The sequence below is a fragment of the Papio anubis genome, chromosome 1, assembly GCF_008728515.1.
Source record: "Papio anubis isolate 15944 chromosome 1, Panubis1.0, whole genome shotgun sequence".
Classification (NCBI taxonomy): domain Eukaryota; kingdom Metazoa; phylum Chordata; class Mammalia; order Primates; family Cercopithecidae; genus Papio; species Papio anubis.
Window position 1 is genome coordinate 10,591,775 of NC_044976.1, and position 17,865 is coordinate 10,609,639.

The window sequence follows — 17,865 nt, forward strand, 5'->3', positions numbered from 1 at the left end:
TAGCTCATTTACTCTCACAAGGATCATATGAGGTAGGTATCCTAAATAGCCCATTTACACAGGGAAGTGGGAAGGAGAGAGGGTGCCCCCAAGGACGAGACACAAGCTGTTGCCACATCAGCACTTTGCGCCTGGACGGTCCCCCAGTTGTCCTGGCTGCAGGCAGTCCCCACAGCCCGCTTCCTGGAGTATTAGCCAGGCAGGATACGCCCTGGGCGACAGAAACTCCGACTTTTGCCAGAGGCCCCCAGGTACTGCCTGGGCGGTGGCGGGAGCCTGGAGCTTGGCGGAAGGCGCGCCTGCCGACGCCGTCTCCTAGCAACCGAGCGGCGGTCACGTGACCCGCTCCAGCCCGCTTCACGTGGTCCGGAGCGGCGCTGGGGTTGGAGTAGCCGCAAAGGGCGGGGCGGGGCCGGGCAAGTTTGTTCCCCGAGTTCAGAGCCCAGGAGCCCCCGCGGCTGCCGCGCAGGTGCCCTCGGCCTGGGTCGAGATGGAGCTGCCTGCTGTGAACCTGAAGGTGGCAACGGGCTGGGGATGGGGGTGTCCCCTTTGCGGGAGGAGGTGGGACATTTGCATTTTCCAGGAAGGTGGGAGGACCGGGAGTTTGGGGGAAAGAGGGATGGGAGGAAGGGAAGGTACAGACCCCATGCGAGAAGGAGGTGGGCAGGCAGGCCACAGCAGGGAGAGTGAGTCAGGCACAGGCCAGCAGGGCGACGCAGAGGGGCCGTTGGAGGTGGCAGGGGAGGGCAAGGGCCGCCCCTTCCCGGACTCAGACCCTCCAGCAGGCAGCGCTGGTCCCAGGATTGCTGTTGCCCGCACGCCCAGAATTCCCCTGGAGGAGGAGGAAGGCGCGCGGGAGGGGCTTGGAGGCGGCTCACCTCCCCCGCGCGGGGTCAGGGACTGGGCCTGCCCCCGGGTCCCAGCACCGTCCCAGGACCTCCTTGTTTGCTAAGTCGGGTTCAGGAAATCTGATGTTCCCAAGCAATTGGTTTTATAAAGTTTACACGTCCAGCGCCCTTATTTCATAATGAAGAAGCACAAACTCCCACGGAAATTACTTAAAAGCAGAAAACCCCAACTTTGTGCACTGGGGAAAACGTTGCAGGGCTTCCTGTGGTGAGCTCAGTCCGGGTCTGGGTGCCAGCGGCTGTTCTTTTTTTCTCCCCACCCAGCACCGTCGCCCGCGTGTCTGGGCTCCGTTTGCATGAGAGGGGCCAGGGGCTTTAGCTTTGGTCAGGAAGGTGTGGACCTTGGACCAAACCGGCCATTTTGGGTCTTAGCGCATCCTCCTTTGAGGCAATATCCAGGAATGTCCTCTTACTCATAAGTGACGAAGCATTTAGCTCCCTGTTGGTGTCTGGCAGTAAAGGAATCTGAGAGATAGATGGTTACAAAACAATGGCTTAATACACTTTATCATTACACAACATCTGTGCTGACTTGCCATGGGCCCGTTTCCCTTCTTAATCATACTTGCTTCAGCAAACCTTCCTGAAGCTTCCAGTCAACGGTGGTGGGGAGACATGGCTGGAGCAGGGAAATGGGCTTGGGTGGAACATTCAGCTGGGAAGAAATTTACGTGACAGCAAGCGAAGTTTGTTGGTATCAGTACCCACTCTATTCCAGGCAACGTGGGGTTAACACCAACTGCCTTTTCTCTGATGAGGGATTTGCTTAAAATAATTGCTGAGAGAGGATCAGGTGAGGGCGGTGGGAGGGATAGAGCTCTCATTTATGGGCTTCTGTGGTGTGCCAGGTTATATAATCAAGGCAACCTTATGAGAAAGCTGATGTCATCTTTTTACAGATGAGCAAACTTCAGCTTAGACTGGGTAAGTTGCCAAGGTCCCACAGGCAGTAAGTGGCAGTATCAGGATTTGAACCCATAGGGCTCAGACTCCAGGGCCAGGTCCTTTCTGGGGTACCAGCTTAGTTAGGGCTGACTTTAACCTTGGCTGTTTCTGTCTTTTGGGAGGGCTTAGTCTCTTAGGGGCTTTTTTGAGCAACTTTTTAGGCCCGACAGGCTAAGCGCATCCACAAGTATGAGCTATGCTGGGCAGCTCAGCCAGGATGAAAAGGCTGGTCCTCCCCTTGACTTGGCAAACAAGATCCCCCATCTCCAAGGGTGTTAGCCGCTACCAGTCAGAGACAACTAAGTGCTGGGTGGCCCTGAGGGGTCAGGGTTGCCGGGTCAGGTACAGGAGATCCAGGTGAATTTGAATTTCAGGTCAACAACGAACAGTTTTTTAGTATGAGTAAGTCTCAGGCAGTATGTGGAACATATTAACAAATTATTCATGATCTCGTATTGGGAATTAACTGGGTGTTCTGTAGTTTTGTTTGCTGAACCTGGCCATCCTGTGGAGAGCAGCCGTTGACTCCTTGCTTGCAGGCACTTAGGGGATGTTCTGAGATCAGAGCCCTTCAGGAGGTGGGGAACTGCTCCCTGCGGCCTGCGCTCCCTCATTTTGTATATTCCTTGGGCAAGGGCTGAGTGCCCGCTTCTGCCTAGCTCAACCAGAGTGGGCAGTGGTGCCAGGTGAGAAGAAACAGCTGCCCCAGGCCCTTTGCACAAAGGGCAGCCCCTGACTGAGCCTTGTCCATGTAAGAATGACATTGTGGGCCAGGTGTGGTGACTAAGCCCTGTCCATGCAAGAATGACATTGTTGGCCAGGTGCAGTGGCTCACTCCTGTAATCCCAGCACTTTGGGAGGCCAAGGTGGGTGGATCACGAGGTCAGGAGATCAAGACCATCCTGGCTAACACGGTGAAACCCCGTCTCTACTGAAAATACAAAAACAAAATGAGCCCAGCGTGGTGGTGGGCACCTGTAGTCCCAGCTACTCGGGCTGAGGTGGGAGAATGGCACGAACCCAGGAGGCATAGCTTGCAGCAAGCTGAGATTGCACCACTACACTCCAGCCTGGGCGACAGAGCGAGATTCTGCCTCAAAAAAAAAAAAAAGAAAGAAAGAAAAAGAATGACATTGTGATGAGCTTAGAAAGGACTGGACTTGGGTTCAGAGGTCTTGTGGGAAGAGGACCTTGGGAGGAGGATCCGTTGGTCTAGTGCGTAGTGTAGCATTAGGGTTAAGAACTCACGTGGTGGCTCACGCCTGTAATCCCAGCACTTTGGGAGGCCGAGGCGGGCGGATCACAAGGTCAGGAGATCGAGACCATGGTGAAACCCCGTCTCTACTAAAAATACAAAAAATTAGCCGGGCACGGTGGCGGGCGCCTGTAGTCCCAGTTACTCAGGAGGCTGAGGCAGGAGAATGGCGTGAACCCAGGAGGCGGAGCTTGCAGTGAGCCGAGATCGCGCCACTGCACTCCAGCCTGGGCGACAGAGCGAGACTCCGTCTCAAAAAAAAAAAACAAAACTCAATAATGAACTCAGTAATGAGGGATGCAGGGCTGACTTCCTGACAGGCACTGTGTGGAGTGCTTTCCACACCTCTCCACCTCCCTGTACCACTGGATCCACACAACACTGAATAAGGCATTATTGCCCTGCTTTACAGAAGAGCAAACAGCTGTTCTGAGAGGTCAGGTGACTTGCCCAAGGTCATTAGGTTCTAAAGTCATGGTGCTAGGATCAGATCCACCTGTTTGCCTCCAGCACCCACGAAGTTAACTGCTGCACGACTCTGCCTCCCATCTGTGGCAGCCCTGACTGGTGTCCCAGGGCCCCAGCCACCCTGGGGGATCTCACTAGCGCATGTAACGGGCCACCAAGTGTTTGCACAGGACTGGTAGGAGTATATTCCATTTCTGGGAAGTCCTACCCCACCATGGGTCCTCTAGTGGCAAACAAAGGGTTGAAGTCTTGGTCTTTATGCCCCGTTGGTTTCTCTTCAACCTTTCCTTCTCCAGGTTAGACTTCCTCATTTCCATCCGCCCTCTACGGCTCTTCGAGATCCTGACAGTGTAGCACAGTGGACAGAGCACAGGCTTTGTGGGCAGGCAGGTTTGCATTCAAGGTCTTGAGTAGGTTTCTCAGTATCAATTTCTTCCTTGTAAAAAGAAGATAAATACAATCCCTACCTCCTAGGATGATGGATCCCATGGTCCAGGAGGTAGTCTAGAATTAGGGTTACAAATTCAGGCTGGGCCAGGCATGGTGGCTCACGCCTGTAATCCTAGCACTTTGAGAGGCCCAGGCAGGTGGATCACTTGAGGTCAGGAGTTCGAGACCAGCCTGGCCAACATGATGTAACCCCATCTCTACTAAAAATACAAAAATTAGTCGGGTGTGGTGGTGCTTGCCTGTAGTCCCAGCTACTCAGGAGGCTGAGGCACTGAAGATCACTTGAACCTGGGAGGCAGAGGTTGCAGTGAGTTGAGATCGCACCACTGCACTCCAGCCTGGGCGACAGAGCAAGACTCTGTTTCATAAAACAGACAAACCTCCGGCTGGATACATCAATTCTGACATTTGTGTCTGGGCTCTGTTGTTTGTAAGCTTTATGAATATGGACCACTTAATCTCTCAGAGCCTCAGTTCTACCCCATACAGTTACACGGATGACATGAGTTAGGTGCAGTGCAGGTTAGACGCATGGCAGGCAGGTGCTTGTCAGTAGCAGGAGTTGCTGCTCTTGTTGACGATACAGGATCCCTGTCCCACATAGGTATTTAACAGTTAGTAAACGGATACTTACAGTGACCGTCCAGACAGATGCTTGTCTCTGGCAGTTGAGGCACCCCGTGGGACAAATGGGTACTGCCTCCGTTTCGCAGAAGGGAGCCTGAGGCCTTGGTGCCTGGACCAGCACCCAGGTCTTCTGTTCCAACATAGCATCCTGGGACCCTCTGCTGCCTTGGCCCATTGACCCCTGTCTGGGAAAGAGCTGGGCGGCCTCCCCTGGGCTGAGCACTGTAGTGAGAGTCCAGGGGCTGAGGTCCATCTTTCCTGCCCAGCTGGGAAAGGTCCTGGCCCTGCCACCCATTTAGCTCAGGTCCCTCCCCTGCTTCCAGCTCCTCTTTCAGGCAGTACCTGAGAATCCTGTGTCTCTTTGGCTATCAGGAAGCTCCCCCAGGGCGAGCAGACAGTGCTTTTGTCCCGACAGTTACTGGCCCCTCTCCCTGGGCTGCCAGGAAGGGCAGGGCCCGTTTGGCTCAGTTTCTCCCTGGAGCCTTCCTGCACATTAAGGCCTCTCTGGGTGTCCTTCTGTTACAAAGATGAGGAAACTGAGGCAGGGGAGGCTTAGGCTTCTGGACATTTCTTTTCCCAGGGACTTAAGAGAAGCACATGGTGCTAACTTTCTTCATGTTTATCAAACCAAAGTGACGTCACGCAGAAGGGACTGTGTGTTTTCTAAGGATCTGCAGTATTTCCAGGTTACATTGTTTTCTTCCCTAACAGAGATGACAGAGGTGTGGACCCAGCTGGGTGCCCACTGTGTGCTACAGGCCCTTCCAGCGCTAGGAGGTCTTTATCTCACAGGTTGTAAGTGTGACCCTTGGGGTGCCCTGCAGATCAGCGGCCCCCGTGGGACTCAGCCTTTCATGCTAACTGCATTCTCTCCAGAATAATCCAGGGCTCTGCAGGGCCCATTTATTAAAGACCTTTTGTGCGCACAGTCTAGGCATAGGAGCCAGAGCATTGAAAATGAAGATCATTTCCAAAACAAGCCCAGAGTGGGAAGAGTTAGGTGTCGATTTTGGGGAGGAAAGGGGTGATGGGAGCCACCTCCCCTCTGTCTCTTTCTTCGGTGTCTTCTTTAAGTCTAAAAGCTAGATGTTGGGACCACTGTGGCTGACTGTGCGGTGTGGCCCTGAGCGAGTTCCTTTCTGTCTATGGTCCAGGGTTTACTATCAGACAGAGGAGACAGCGGTTAGCTCTGAAGATAAAGATCAGAATCATCCTCATGCCCAACCCTGCCTGCCCCCAACTTCCTGTCCCTCCCTCCTCTTCCTTCCACTCACCTTCCACTCCAGCCACACTGGCTTCTGTTCAGTTTCTAGAAAGTTCCATGCCCCCCTTCTGCCACAGAGCCTTTGTGGGTGCCGTCCCTCCTGCTCAAAATGCTCTTCTTCCCCTTCTGCCTCCCCCATCCCTTCCTCAGAGAAGCCCCTGACCTCCCCACCCTCCCAACCTCCCCGCTGTTCAATTAGGTGCCCTTTAGCTTGCTATAGCTTTCCTTCAGGATGAGGGTTCACTGCACCTCCATTGCTAGGGCAGAGTACCTGGTTAGCGACGTCAGTCCTGAGAGCGCAGCTCCAAATCTGCTCTGCACACCTCTGACTCCCTAGGGTGGATGAAAAGCAGGTGCCAGTGATGCTGGGTGACACTAAATGTTTGAGAAACTTAACACCATTTGATCACTTCAAGCCCCTGGGAATTGAAATCCATGGAAAACTATACCTCCCCACCTCAGTTTCCCCATCTTTGTAATGGGGAGAGGCCTGATGGCTGGACAACACAGCCTGGGTCTGAGTCCTGGCTCTGCCATTGGCCTGCTCTGTGACTTCCTTCTGAAACTCAGTTTTCTCAGCTGTAAAATGGGGATAATAAGACCTCAGAGGATTGTGAGGATTTAGTGCTTTTATATACAGAAAGCACTTAGAATGGCACCTAGCACGTAGGGAGTGCCCAATAGTAGATGAAGGTAGGTGAGGTGATGGCAAAGATTCCTTCTAGAGCTCGCCTTCTGTAAACACACTACTCAGCCTGGTCAGAGTCTCGAGATCTTTTTTTTTTTGAGACGGAGTCTTGCTCTGTCGCCCAGGCTGGAGTGCAGTGGCCGGATCTCAGCTCACTGCAAGCTCCGCCTCCCAGGTTCACGCCATTCTCCTGCCTCAGCCTCCCGAGTAGCTGGGACTACAGGCGCCCGCCACCTCGCCCGGCTAGTTTTTTGTATTTTTTTTTTAGTAGAGACGAGGTTTCACCAGGTTAGCCAGGATGGTCTCGATCTTCTGACCTCGTGATCCGCCCGTCTCGGCCTCCCAAAGTGCTGGGATTACAGGCTTGAGCCACCGCGCCCGGCCGAGATCTTCTTAAAATTTTGTGCATCGGTCCTTACAGAATTATTTTCCTAGTCTTTTGGAGCTGGGAGAGGAATTTCTTTTGGGCCACAGAGCCAGGCCCCTTGTGGTTCACTCTGGCCCCCGGTCCTGGAGGTAAAGGTGAAGTATCTCAGCCTCCAGCTCTGGATTCCATCTGCCCCGTGTGTGAACCTTTCTCACAAGCCCAAACAGTTCCCAGCTGAAGGCCCGCGCCCCCAGCGGGGAGGTTGGGTGCTCTGGGTTTGGAGGCGGGTTTGAAATTTAATTCCAGTTTTGCCACTTGCTACCTGTGAAGTCTTGATCAACATAATTTATCTTTGAATCTTGTTTTCTCATCTGTGAAATGGGAATAATAGTATCTGTTCCAGAGGCTGCTGTGAGGTCCAGATAAGGTCATGTGAGACGGTTGGCATAGGGCCTGGCACATAGTTGGTGTGTGGTCAAAAGTAACTCTTCTAGAAATGTTTTTTCTCCTCTGCCAGAGCGAGTTTGTCTTTCTTTCTTTTCTTTCTTTCCCTCTTTCCTTTCTTTCCCTTCTTTCCTTCCTTTCCCTTCCCCTTCCCCTTCCCTTTCCCTATCCTCTTCGCCTTCTCCTTCCCCTTCCCCCCTCCCTCCCTCCCTCCCTTCCTTCCTTCCTTCCTTCCTCCCTCCCTCCCTTCCTCCCACCCTCACTCCTTCCCTTCCCCCCTTCTCCCTTCCCCCTTCCCCCCTTCCCCCCTTCCCTCCTTCCCTCCTTCCTTCCTTCCTTCCCTCTGTCCCCCAGGCTGTAGTGCAGTGGCGCGATCTTCACTCACTGCATACTCGACCTCACTGGCTCAAGTGATTCTCCCACCTCAGCCTCCCAAGTAGCTGGGACTATAGGCGTACTCCACCATGCCTGGCTAATTTTTTGATTTTTTTGTGGAGATGAGGTCTTACTTTGTTGGCCAGGTTGTTCTCGAACTCCTGGGCTCAAGCGGTCTTCCCCCTCAACCTCCTAGCGTGTTGGGATTACAGGCGTGAGCCACCGGACCCGGCCCAGAGTTCTTTTTCGCAGGTGGTGAGGGCTCCTTCTGCCTTTTCACCCAGGCCGGAAACCCCGGCCTTCTTTGCAAACCTTGCCTGTTTCTGTGCCAGCACGCTGCCTCTGCCTCAGGCATGTGGCGTCTCTCCCTTCCAGCCTGCCCCCTCGATCCCTTGAGTAAACTTCTCCTAGGGCCTTCATTGACCACCAGGCCTGTTGAAGCTTCCAATTTGGGGCTTCCGGCCTCCCCAAAATCTCTGTGCCACCCCACCCCCACCTCAACCATCTCCACGCTCACCGCCACCCACGCAGGGCCTGGGGCTTGGCCCCACCTTTGCTTGGCTGAGCCCCGCTTATTACTTTGTGCTCAACCCGGGTCCCTTCTCTTTGGAAGCTCTTGCTGCAGCTGCCTGCCCTCCCGAAGCATCTGCTTTTTTTTTTTTTTTTTTTTTTTTTTGAGATGGAGCCTCACTCCGTTGCCCAGGCTAGAATGCAGTGGCCTGATCTGGGCTCCCTGCAACCTCTGCCTCCCAGATTCAAGCAATTTTCATGCCTCAACTTCTGGAGTAGCTGGGATTACAGGTGCCCACCACCACGCCTAGCTAATTTCTGTATTTTTAGTAGAGATGGGGTTTTACCATGTTGGCCAGGCTGGTCTCGAACTCCTGACCTCAAGTGATCTGCCTGCCTTGGCCTCCCAAAGTGCTGGGATTACAGGCATGAGCCACTAGCCCAGGCCCATCTGCCCTTTTTTTATGTGCTTTCCAGTCAGGGCCTTGTTGATGTCCTGGAGTAGAGACCAGTTCCAGGAGAGGAGGCCGTTATTTTAAGGACATAGAGGGCATTAAAAAGGGTAAAATATTGTAGTCAGGTGCAGTGGCTCCTGCCTATAATCCGAGCACTTTGGGAGACCAAGGTGGGTGGATTGCTCGAGCCCAGGAATTTGAGACTAGCCTAGTTAACATAGGGAGACCTCATCTCTACAAAAAAAAAAAAAAAATAGCTGGGCCTGGAGGTACACACCTGTAGTCCCAGCTACTGGGGAGGCCGAAGCAGGAGGATCACTTAAGCCCAGGAGTTCAAGGCTGCAGTGAGCTGTGATGGTACCGCTGAACTCCAGCCTGACCCACAGAGCAAGACCCTGTCTCAAAATTAAAAAAGAAGAAAGTAGAATATTGCAGAAATCCAGAAGAATAGCCAGAGGGATTTTTGTTGTTGTTGTTTTTCGTTACCATAAGACATACCAAGCTGTCTCCCTGTAGAAAAGTCTCAGTGGCGTCCCTCACTGCACTTGGCATGAAGCCCACGCTCCTTCCCAAGGCCCTCAGGCCCCCCTACCTGTCCCCAGCCACCCTCCCTTTGCTGGCTTTCTCCAGCCACAACAGCTGCTTTCCCCTCTGCCCCCACACAGTGCCCCAGCTCCAGTGTCCCAAGAAATCACCCTCATATGAGCCCCCACCCCACCACTCTGCCTCTTCTGATTTCAGAGCAGATTCCCTGCCTTCCACAAAGGAGCCTCCCGCCCTTGTGTTACAGGAAGGGGGTCCTGATCCAGACCCCAAGAGAGGGTTCTTGGATCTCGCACAAGAAAGAATTCAGGGCGAGTCCATAGAGTAAAGTGAAAGCAAGTTTATTAATAAAATAAAAGAATAAAAGAATGGCTACTCCATAGGCAGAGCATCCCTGAGGGCTGCTGCTTGCCCTTTTATTTTTTTAATTAATTTGTTTGTTTGTTTATCTTTGAGATGGAGTTTCGCTCTTGTCCCCCAGGCTGGAGTGCAATGGCACGATACCGGCTCACTGCAACCTCCACCTCCCAGGTTCAAGCAATTCTCCTGTCTCAGCCTCCTGAGTAGCTGGGATTACAGGCGCACACCACCATGCCTGGCTAATTTTTGTATTTTTTATTTATTTATTTATTTATTTTTTTTGAGACGGAGTCTCCCTCTGTTGCCCAGGCTGGAGTGCAATGGCCGGATCTCAGCTCACTGCAAGCTCCGCCTCCCGGGTTCACGCCATTCTCCTGCCTCAGCCTCCCGAGTAGCTGGGACTACAGGCGCCCGCCACCTCGCCCGGCTAGTTTTTTGTATTTTTTAGTAGAGACGGGGTTTCACCGTGTTAGCCAGGATGGTCTCGATCTCCTGACCTCGTGATCCGCCTGTCTCGGCCTCCCAAAGTGCTGGGATTACAGGCTTGAGCCACCGTGCCCGGCCAATTTTTGTATTTTTTAGTAGAGACAGGGTTTCACCATGTTGGCCGGGCTGGTCCTGAACTCTTGACCTCAGGTGATCCACCCGCCTCAGCCTCCCAAAGTGCTGGGATCACAGGCGTGAGCCACCGCGCCCGGCCAGTTATTTCTTGATAATACGCTAACCTAGGGGTAGATTATTCATGCCTCCCCTTTTTAGACCATAAGGGGTAACTTTGTGACGTTGCCATGGCAGTTGTAAACTGTCACGACGCTGGTGGAAGTGTAGCAGTGAGGACGACCAGAGTTTACTCTTGTGGCCATCTTGATTTGGGTGGGTTTTAGCCAGCTTCTTTACCGTAACCCATTTTGTCAGCAAGGTCTTTATGACCCGTACCTTGTGCTGACCTCCTATCTCATCCTGTGACTTAGAATGCCTTAACCGTCTGGGAACGCAGCCCACTAGGTTTCAGCCTTATTTTACCCAGCTCCTATTCAAGATGGAGTTGCTCTGGTTCACACGCCTCTGACTCTTGGAAGGGGCGTGGGTGTCAGTGAAGGCATGAAGCGGCCCCTCCCTGACCTGGCCTGCTTTCTTCCTCCTCCTTCACTCCTGGGCCACCTGCAGTTGCTGGTTTGTCTTTTCAACAGACATTTCTGAGGCCCTCAGAGGTGCCGGGTGCGGGGCCCTCCTGTGTTTTCTGCACCTGATGCTTTCCTGCCCCTGTGGTGGTCATGTTCACAGACCTCTTCTCCCCCCCTTGTCGTACCACAGGTGATTCTCCTAGGTCACTGGCTGCTGACAACCTGGTAAGTGACTCTGTGGGTATCTCTGTGTCTCCTGCGGTCTCAGGGTCTGTGTCAGCCGGGTCAGGTCCTGGCTCTGCCATGTTTTAGCCGGGTCACTTTGGGCCAAACAGCTGTGCCTCTCAGGTCATCTGTACAATAGGCATAAGGATTGCACACCACCCTGCAGGAGCTGGGAGGGAGACGAGGAACAGTGCTCATCAGAGCTCCCCAGGGCCTGCCCCGCAGTGAGGCCTCAGCATTGCGGCTTGATTTTCACCTTTACCATCTCTTTTAATCTGTTGAGCTTCTGGAGACATTTCTCTGCCAAACCAAGACTGGAAACCCCTGAGCTCACATGTGCACTTTGTAAACTTCGCAGTGCAGCACACAGGGCAACGGCTGTGAGTAATATGAACAGTAGCCATCATGGTTCACGACCTTGAGAAGCAGGGCCAAAATACAGATTTCTTTTTTTTTTTTTTTTTTTTTTTTTGTTTTTTTTTTTTGAGACGGAGTCTTGCTCTGTGCCCCAGGCTGGAGTGCAGTGGCGCGATCTCGGCTCACTGCAAGCTCCGCCCCCCCGGGTTCACGCCATTCTCCTGCCTCAGCCTCCTGAGTAGCTGGGACTACAGGGCCCGCCACCTCGCCCGGCTAATTTTCTTGTATTTTTAGTAGAGACAGGGTTTCACCGTGTTAGCCAGGATGGTCTCGATCTCCTGACCTCGTGATCCGCCCGTCTCGGCCTCCCAAAGTGCTGGGATTACAGGCTTGAGCCACCGCGCCCGGCCAATACAGATTTCTTAGTCACACTTCCCCAAGATTCTGAGTTGGTGATTCTGGGCTGGGACCCAGGCACCTGCTTTCTTAAAAGCAAAAGATGAGATGGTTTATTCAAAGACGTATTGAACCAAATGGCACTTCACACCTGCCTTGTACATGTCTTCTGCATGTTACACTGCAGTGAATGTCCTATAAATCTAGGAAGCATTGGTAATAAATGAAGTAGACTTGGTGCCTGTCCTCCTGCATCGTCTTTGCAGCACAGCAGGGTGAGCAAGAGCATGGCCTCTCCAGCCAGACTCCAAATCCCAGCCCCACTGCTCAGCAGCTGTGTGACCTTGGGCAAGTTACTTAACCTCTCTGTGCCTTAGTTTCCTTATCTCTAAAGTAAGGATAACAGTAATACTGCCTTCCTAGGGTTGTTAATATAAATGCACATAAATGAGTTAATTTAAAGCACTTAGAACCATGCCAGGTACTAGCAAGTGATCTGTGTTCACTATGATTTTGATTGGATTGACAAGCAAACAAGTAAGTCAACAATGTCAATACCCTAAAAAAGATACTAGGGCGGGGCTTGTGTTAGGAAAATGGCAAGGTTGTACTTAGCACTGGTGGGTGAGGGAAGGAGTCTCAGGGTGAACATTCAAGTTGCCACTGAATGACAAAAGGAGGGCCAGGTGTCAGGGTAGAGGGTGTCCGCCACACAGGGCAGTGGCTGGGAGGTCAGTAAGGGCGGAGCTTTGTCCGGGATCCCACGGGCCCCTTAAGGCCTGGTGAAGAGTCTGCATTTTATTCTAAATGGGACAGAAAACTGTTGGAGGATTTTTAGCAGAGGAGTGACAGCATCTGACTACATTATGGGTTGCTGTTTAGAGAACAGAGTGGCAGTCAGGACACTGGCACAGGGTGGCCGCGGCTGTCATCTGGCAGGAGAGGGAGGTGCTTTGGATCTACAGGGACACAGCCAGATCCAGGGTCTGGGTGGGAGGCAGAGCGCATAGGATTTGCTGGCACACAGCCAAGTGGCCTCGAAGACTATGGTGTGTTCTGGGAGGAGGCCGTGAGACCCCGGAGCAGGAGGGAGGTGACCTGTGGGGTGGTGGTCGCCTGACAGGACTGAGCTACCTCTTCCTACAGGGGCTGCATTGTATTCTCGGGCCCCTATGCCTGGGCCAACTTCACCGTCCTGGCCTTGGGCGTGTGGGCTGTAGCTCAGCGGGACTCCATCGACGCTATAAGCATGGTGAGCCAGGGTGGGGGAGAGGCGGCAGGGTGGGGGAGAGGCGGCAGGGTGGGGGAGAGGCGGCAGGATGGGGGAGAGGCGGCAGGGTTGGGGAGAGGCGGCAGGGTCGGGGAGAGGCGGCAGGGTCGGGGAGAGGTGGCAGGGTGGGGGGCTGCAGCACAGGGTGAAGCACAGCCTGGCTCTGCCACCCTGTCCCGTCCCAATATTCTCCCTTTTCCTTGGGCTGCCACTTCCCATTGTCTAAAGCCTTGTTCGTCAGCCTCCTGGGCTCCGGCCCATGCCTGTCTTCAGGAGCCCAGCCTGCTGCTCTTGTCTGGCTTAGAGAACCCCAAGTCTGCCATTATCTCCCCGAGGAAAGCCATGGGGTGGGTCCCACCGGTGCCTCAGATTAGCCACTTCGCCAGAGCAGCAGAACATCCCCTGTAACCTGCCCCTGGGACTCTCTTTTAGGGGAGGGGCTGTGGCTGCTCCCAGTGGAGACCCGGCCAAGGGGGCACTCCACACTTTAGGAAGTAGAGGTGACCCTGCCCCACCAAAACCTCCCACAGGGGGAGCTTCTCAGCACCCACCCAGCCCCGTGGGGCAGTGAGCGCTCCCGCACGGGCTCTTTAAGCCAAGGCCAGGGCCTCAGGATGACTGAAAGGGATTTTCTTTGTGTTGGAGACAGACTGGGTGAACTCCAAGGAACCTTCCTCTGTGGCGGTTCTAGAACCAAGTCTTGTGCCCGTCATGGCCTTGGAGGTGACGGGAAATGGGTGGGGAGGGAGGCTCTGGTGGAACCGAGACCTGGACCCCCGGCGTCCCTGCCCCCAGACTGCAGTCTCAGCCAGCGGCTCCCCAACGGGGTCCTGCCTGCTTGCTTGATCTGTTTTCCAACAAAACTCAAGGACACAGTAGGGCACGAAACAGCTTCCCATCCGGTATATGGTGGGGGAGCCACGGGGCGTGGCGGGGGTGCTGTGCTCATCAGTGTGGTGTGTCTTGCAGTTTCTGGGTGGCTTGCTGGCCACCATCTTCCTGGACATCGTGCACATCAGCATCTTCTACCCGCGGGCCAGCCTCACGGACACGGGCCGCTTTGGCGCGGGCATGGCCATCCTCAGCTTGCTGCTCAAGCCGCTCTCGTGCTGCTTCGTCTACCACATGTACCGGGAGCGTGGGGGTGAGCTCCTGGTCCACACTGGTGAGGCCACTACCTCCAGCCAGCTCCCCACTCTTGTCTCTCCCTTGCCTGGCCCCCAGCCTCTCCCTCAGTGAGCCCGCCTTGCCCCATGGGGCCAGGGCTCAAGGTGCAGGGAGAGCGTGGCATGGGCGCTCTGTACCAGGCTGGACAGGTCCAAGCTCCTAGTGTCTGCTGCAGGAGCCCAGGGGTCCTCTGGCTGTCCTGGTCTGCCGCGACCTTCTCCTGCTGTGAAGCTGAGGCTGGGCCCTTCTCTCAGCCCAGAGCACAGGCACAGCTTGGGGTATCATTTAGTTCCCAGGGGCAGCCCTGGGCTGTCTCCATCCTGAGGGCCACAGGCACCTACAGGTCTCCTTTCTGTTCCCACGGGGGCCCATCACTGGAACCCCATTTCCTGCCATGTGGGGTCTTCCCTCTCTTGAGGCAGAGACTGTGCTAGGTGGCCAAGGGAGAGCCCGCACCAGTGTAGGCTGTGGGAGCCTCAGCGAGGACAGCCCTGAACAGGGAGTACTTTCCCTGCCCACTGGCCCCTCCCCACTCGCCCAGCCTTACACCTGCCCTCTCCCACGCCCTCTCTGAACTCCTGAACCCCTTCTCCTGGTGGCCGAGCCATTTGCCTGCTCTCTGACACCTCTCTCTCTTCCTTTCTCTCTTTGAGAGGCGTGGAGGGAGGTGGTGGGGTGTGGCCTTCTGCCTTTCACTCCTGAGAAGAGACGCCCTAGGTGGCCTGTGAGTGCCACCAGCTGGTCGAGGGCAGGAATGGCCTGGGGCTGCCCACAGTGGCTGACGTCAGCACTGCCTGGACCTGCCTCAGGGGAGGGGCGCCAGAATGTTTCTCCCATTAGACAGATGAGGAAACTGAGGCCCACATCCCTTGGGACTTGTTCAGGGTCTCAGGATGAATGTACAGAGTAGGGGATTGGAGTGAGGCATTGGGGTACTCGGAGCCCTACGGCCCTGCCTTGGTCCCAGCCCCAGCCTCTGAGGCCATCTGGATATGGTAATGTGGTGTCCTTGTACCTGGGAGGGGAGCTGGAGAGGACTGCGTGGGCCCGGGGCTGGCGTCCCTCTGCCCAGGTTCCTGAGCACTCGCTGCCTGGGGAAGCCCATGGCACAGGGGCCAGGAGCCTGGCTTTGGATCGGCTGCCTAGGCGTGGATCCCAGCATCATCAGCTTCGAGCTGTGTGATCTTGGGCAAGTCAGTTCATCTCTTTGACCCACAGTTTCCCCATCTGTAAAGTGGGGACAATAAAAATACCCGCTGCATGGGGATACGGCAGGATTGAATGAATAATACATGCTAAAGGTTGAGTGCCTGGGGCTGCTGCCTCTGTCTCTGTGCATGATGTCAGGATGCCCAGCCCAAGGGTGGCGGGGGTGGGTCTTAGGTTGGACTTAGCCAAACATTCCGAGTTCTCACCCTTCATTTTTCTTTCCCGCCATGTCCCCTGCCACCCAGGTTTCCTTGGACCTTCTCAGGACCGTGGTGCCTATCAGACGATTGACTCAGCAGAGGCACCCGCAGATCCCTTTGCAGTCCCAGAGGGCAGGGGTCAAGATGCCCGAGGGTACTGAAGCCAGCCACACTGTGCCCGGCCCCGCCCCGGGCCTTCCTTGTGCCTGGGAGGTCGTTCTAGAGATGCTCCTGACCTCCGTCTCTTGGACCTAAGATGGAATGTGTCCCCAGCTCAGGGATTGCCTGAACCAAGTGCCCTGAGAGGCCAGGAGCCCCCATGGGCCACCCAGTGCCTTGCACACTCCTGTCCCAAACTCCCTGAGTCTTCCCCTCCCTTCAGGGCACCCACTGGTTCCCAGGCTGGACCCATGGTCTCTCTTCACCTCCTACCGCACCACAGAGGCCCCCAGCTGAGTCCCGCCTGAGTGTGGCAGGCTCAGGCCTTTAAGGACCACTGATGCCCCCTGAGGCCTCCCCCGAGTTTGTCAGGCTTCAGTGGAAGCCCTGAGAGCTTCAGGTCCTGCTCAGCTCCAGGAGCGGTCTGGCATGGGAGTGAGGCCCCGTGCTTCTCACTGCCTGGTCACGTGGTGGCTAGGGATGCAGGGCTGGAGGTCAGAGGCGTCAGCCACACTGTGACCCATCACAGCCTCCAGCCTCCCTTTTCAGAGCCACAGCATTAAAGTTTGGGGAATTCTATAGATGGGCTGTGTTTTGAGCCACTTTCAGTCTCCTGGCTGGGCTGGGGCCTGGCCTTGTTCCTGGGAAGATTTCTCCTGCCAATTCCCAGGTGGAGCCTGCACTAGGCTGCCCCAGTCTGTCATGGCGGGAGGAAACGGACATGCGTGTTGGCTGAGCTGGGCTTGTGCCTGACTCTGGCCTAGCAGAGGCCACAGCAGAGAGAGCAACTGGTGGGTGTGGCGTGTGGGCATCCGTTTCTCTGAACCAGATGACGCAGGCACTGTTTTGAATCCTGCTCCGCCACTTACTAGCTGCATGCCTTCAGTGTCTTCTAGAAAGGGTTGGTGCCTGCTCCAGGTGTAAGGTGCCTGGCGTGAGGAGGGCTCCCTCAGTGATGGTGAAGTTGTTAGCAGTGGACTTGCTCCTCGGGCCAGTGACAATGCTAGGTTAGGAGGCAGGGGCGACCTCTTCCTGGTGGCCCTTGTGTCTGGTCACCACTGACTTGGGCTGACACATCCAGAAGTTCCCCAGGGCCCGGGCCCACCCCACGGACAGGTCTGGCGGTTCACAGCTTGCTCTTCTGCCCCTGGGCCCGAAGTGCCAGGGCTTTCCCAGGCCATCCTGGCTTGTCTCTGGCACAGGGTCAAGGCCTAGTGCACAACCCCCACCATTCTCTTGTGTCCATCTGTCAATCAAAAGAGGCTTAGTATCTGCCTGGTGCCGAGCAGACGGGGCTTCAGTGGTGACCTTGGGAGCCTGCTCTCTCAACCTAACAGTCTTATCACCTGGAGGATTACAGACAGAGGCAAGAGCTCTGAAAGAAGGGGACACAGGCCTCTGGGCCAGGGAGGAAGGCTGCTGTGGGGAAGGGGCTGTGCTCCGGGCAGAGGGCTGCTGAGCAGCTGCGGTTGTAAGAAACTGGAAACAGCCTCGCTGTCAGGAGACGGACTTCATTATAGGGAGTATGGACCAGTAAGCCACGGTCCATTCATCGTATGGAGTACGGTGCAGTGAGCCACAGTCCATTGATTATAGGGAGTATTCATTATAGGGAGTGGACCAGTAAGCCACGGTCCATTCATCGTATGGAGCACGGTGCAGCAGTTACAGCCGATAAACCAGACCTTCTACCAACGTTGGTCCCCTGCAAATGTGAACAAAGCAGATTGCAGAATGACATCGGGATGAATTTTCAAACCTCACAGCAATGCCATATGTTGTTCCTGGGTTTATGTGTGGTCAAATAGTCAAGGTAAAAAGCCTGGACTAGAAGGACACCTGTCAGGTTCATGACTGTAGCCGCCCTGGGTGGAGGAGGGGCGTGACCCAGGGGGAATGGGACTAAGACCCAAGTCTATTTCTCTTGTGTATACGGTGTCCTGGCCCTGGGAGGGCTTGTGTGCCTGCATCATGATGTGTCAGATTCCCAAAGGGAATGAAAAGCCAGGGCGGGGGCGTGGCCCAGGCAATGGGGGCAGATGATGGAACCTGGGCCGCGCACAGGGGAGTGTATCCAGAGACCTCGGTTCCTCATCGTC

At 55.0% G+C, this 17,865-nt stretch overlaps 1 protein-coding gene across 3 annotated transcripts; it reads left to right on the forward strand.

The window, feature by feature from the left end:
- Positions 1–239: 239 nt before the first annotated feature.
- AGTRAP (angiotensin II receptor associated protein) lies at positions 240–16,349 on the forward strand. Of its 3 annotated transcripts, none has more exons than XM_009193663.4 (5): positions 240–561; positions 10,974–11,008; positions 12,908–13,013; positions 14,001–14,196; positions 15,653–16,349. In XM_009193663.4, exons 1-5 carry the CDS (start codon positions 535–537, stop codon positions 15,766–15,768), a joined length of 480 nt encoding a protein of 159 aa, XP_009191927.1. In that variant the 5' UTR covers positions 240–534; the 3' UTR covers positions 15,769–16,349. The 3 variants fall into 3 exon arrangements, with proteins under 3 accessions (XP_009191927.1, XP_003891167.1, XP_003891166.1); XM_003891118.2 differs by having other exon boundaries at positions 381–517; positions 14,001–14,175; XM_003891117.3 differs by having other exon boundaries at positions 395–517.
- Positions 16,350–17,865: the final 1,516 nt, after the last annotated feature.

Bases quoted from the DNA above. Each gene is read 5' to 3' on its own strand.
- AGTRAP (XM_009193663.4), top strand. From the start codon at position 535: ATGGGGGTGTCCCCTTTGCGGGAGGAG. The intron at 11,009-12,907 runs GTAAGTGACTCT...CTCTTCCTACAG, and splicing joins CACTGGCTGCTGACAACCTG to GGGCTGCATTGTATTCTCGG. The intron at 14,197-15,652 runs GTGAGGCCACTA...CCTGCCACCCAG, and splicing joins TGAGCTCCTGGTCCACACTG to GTTTCCTTGGACCTTCTCAG.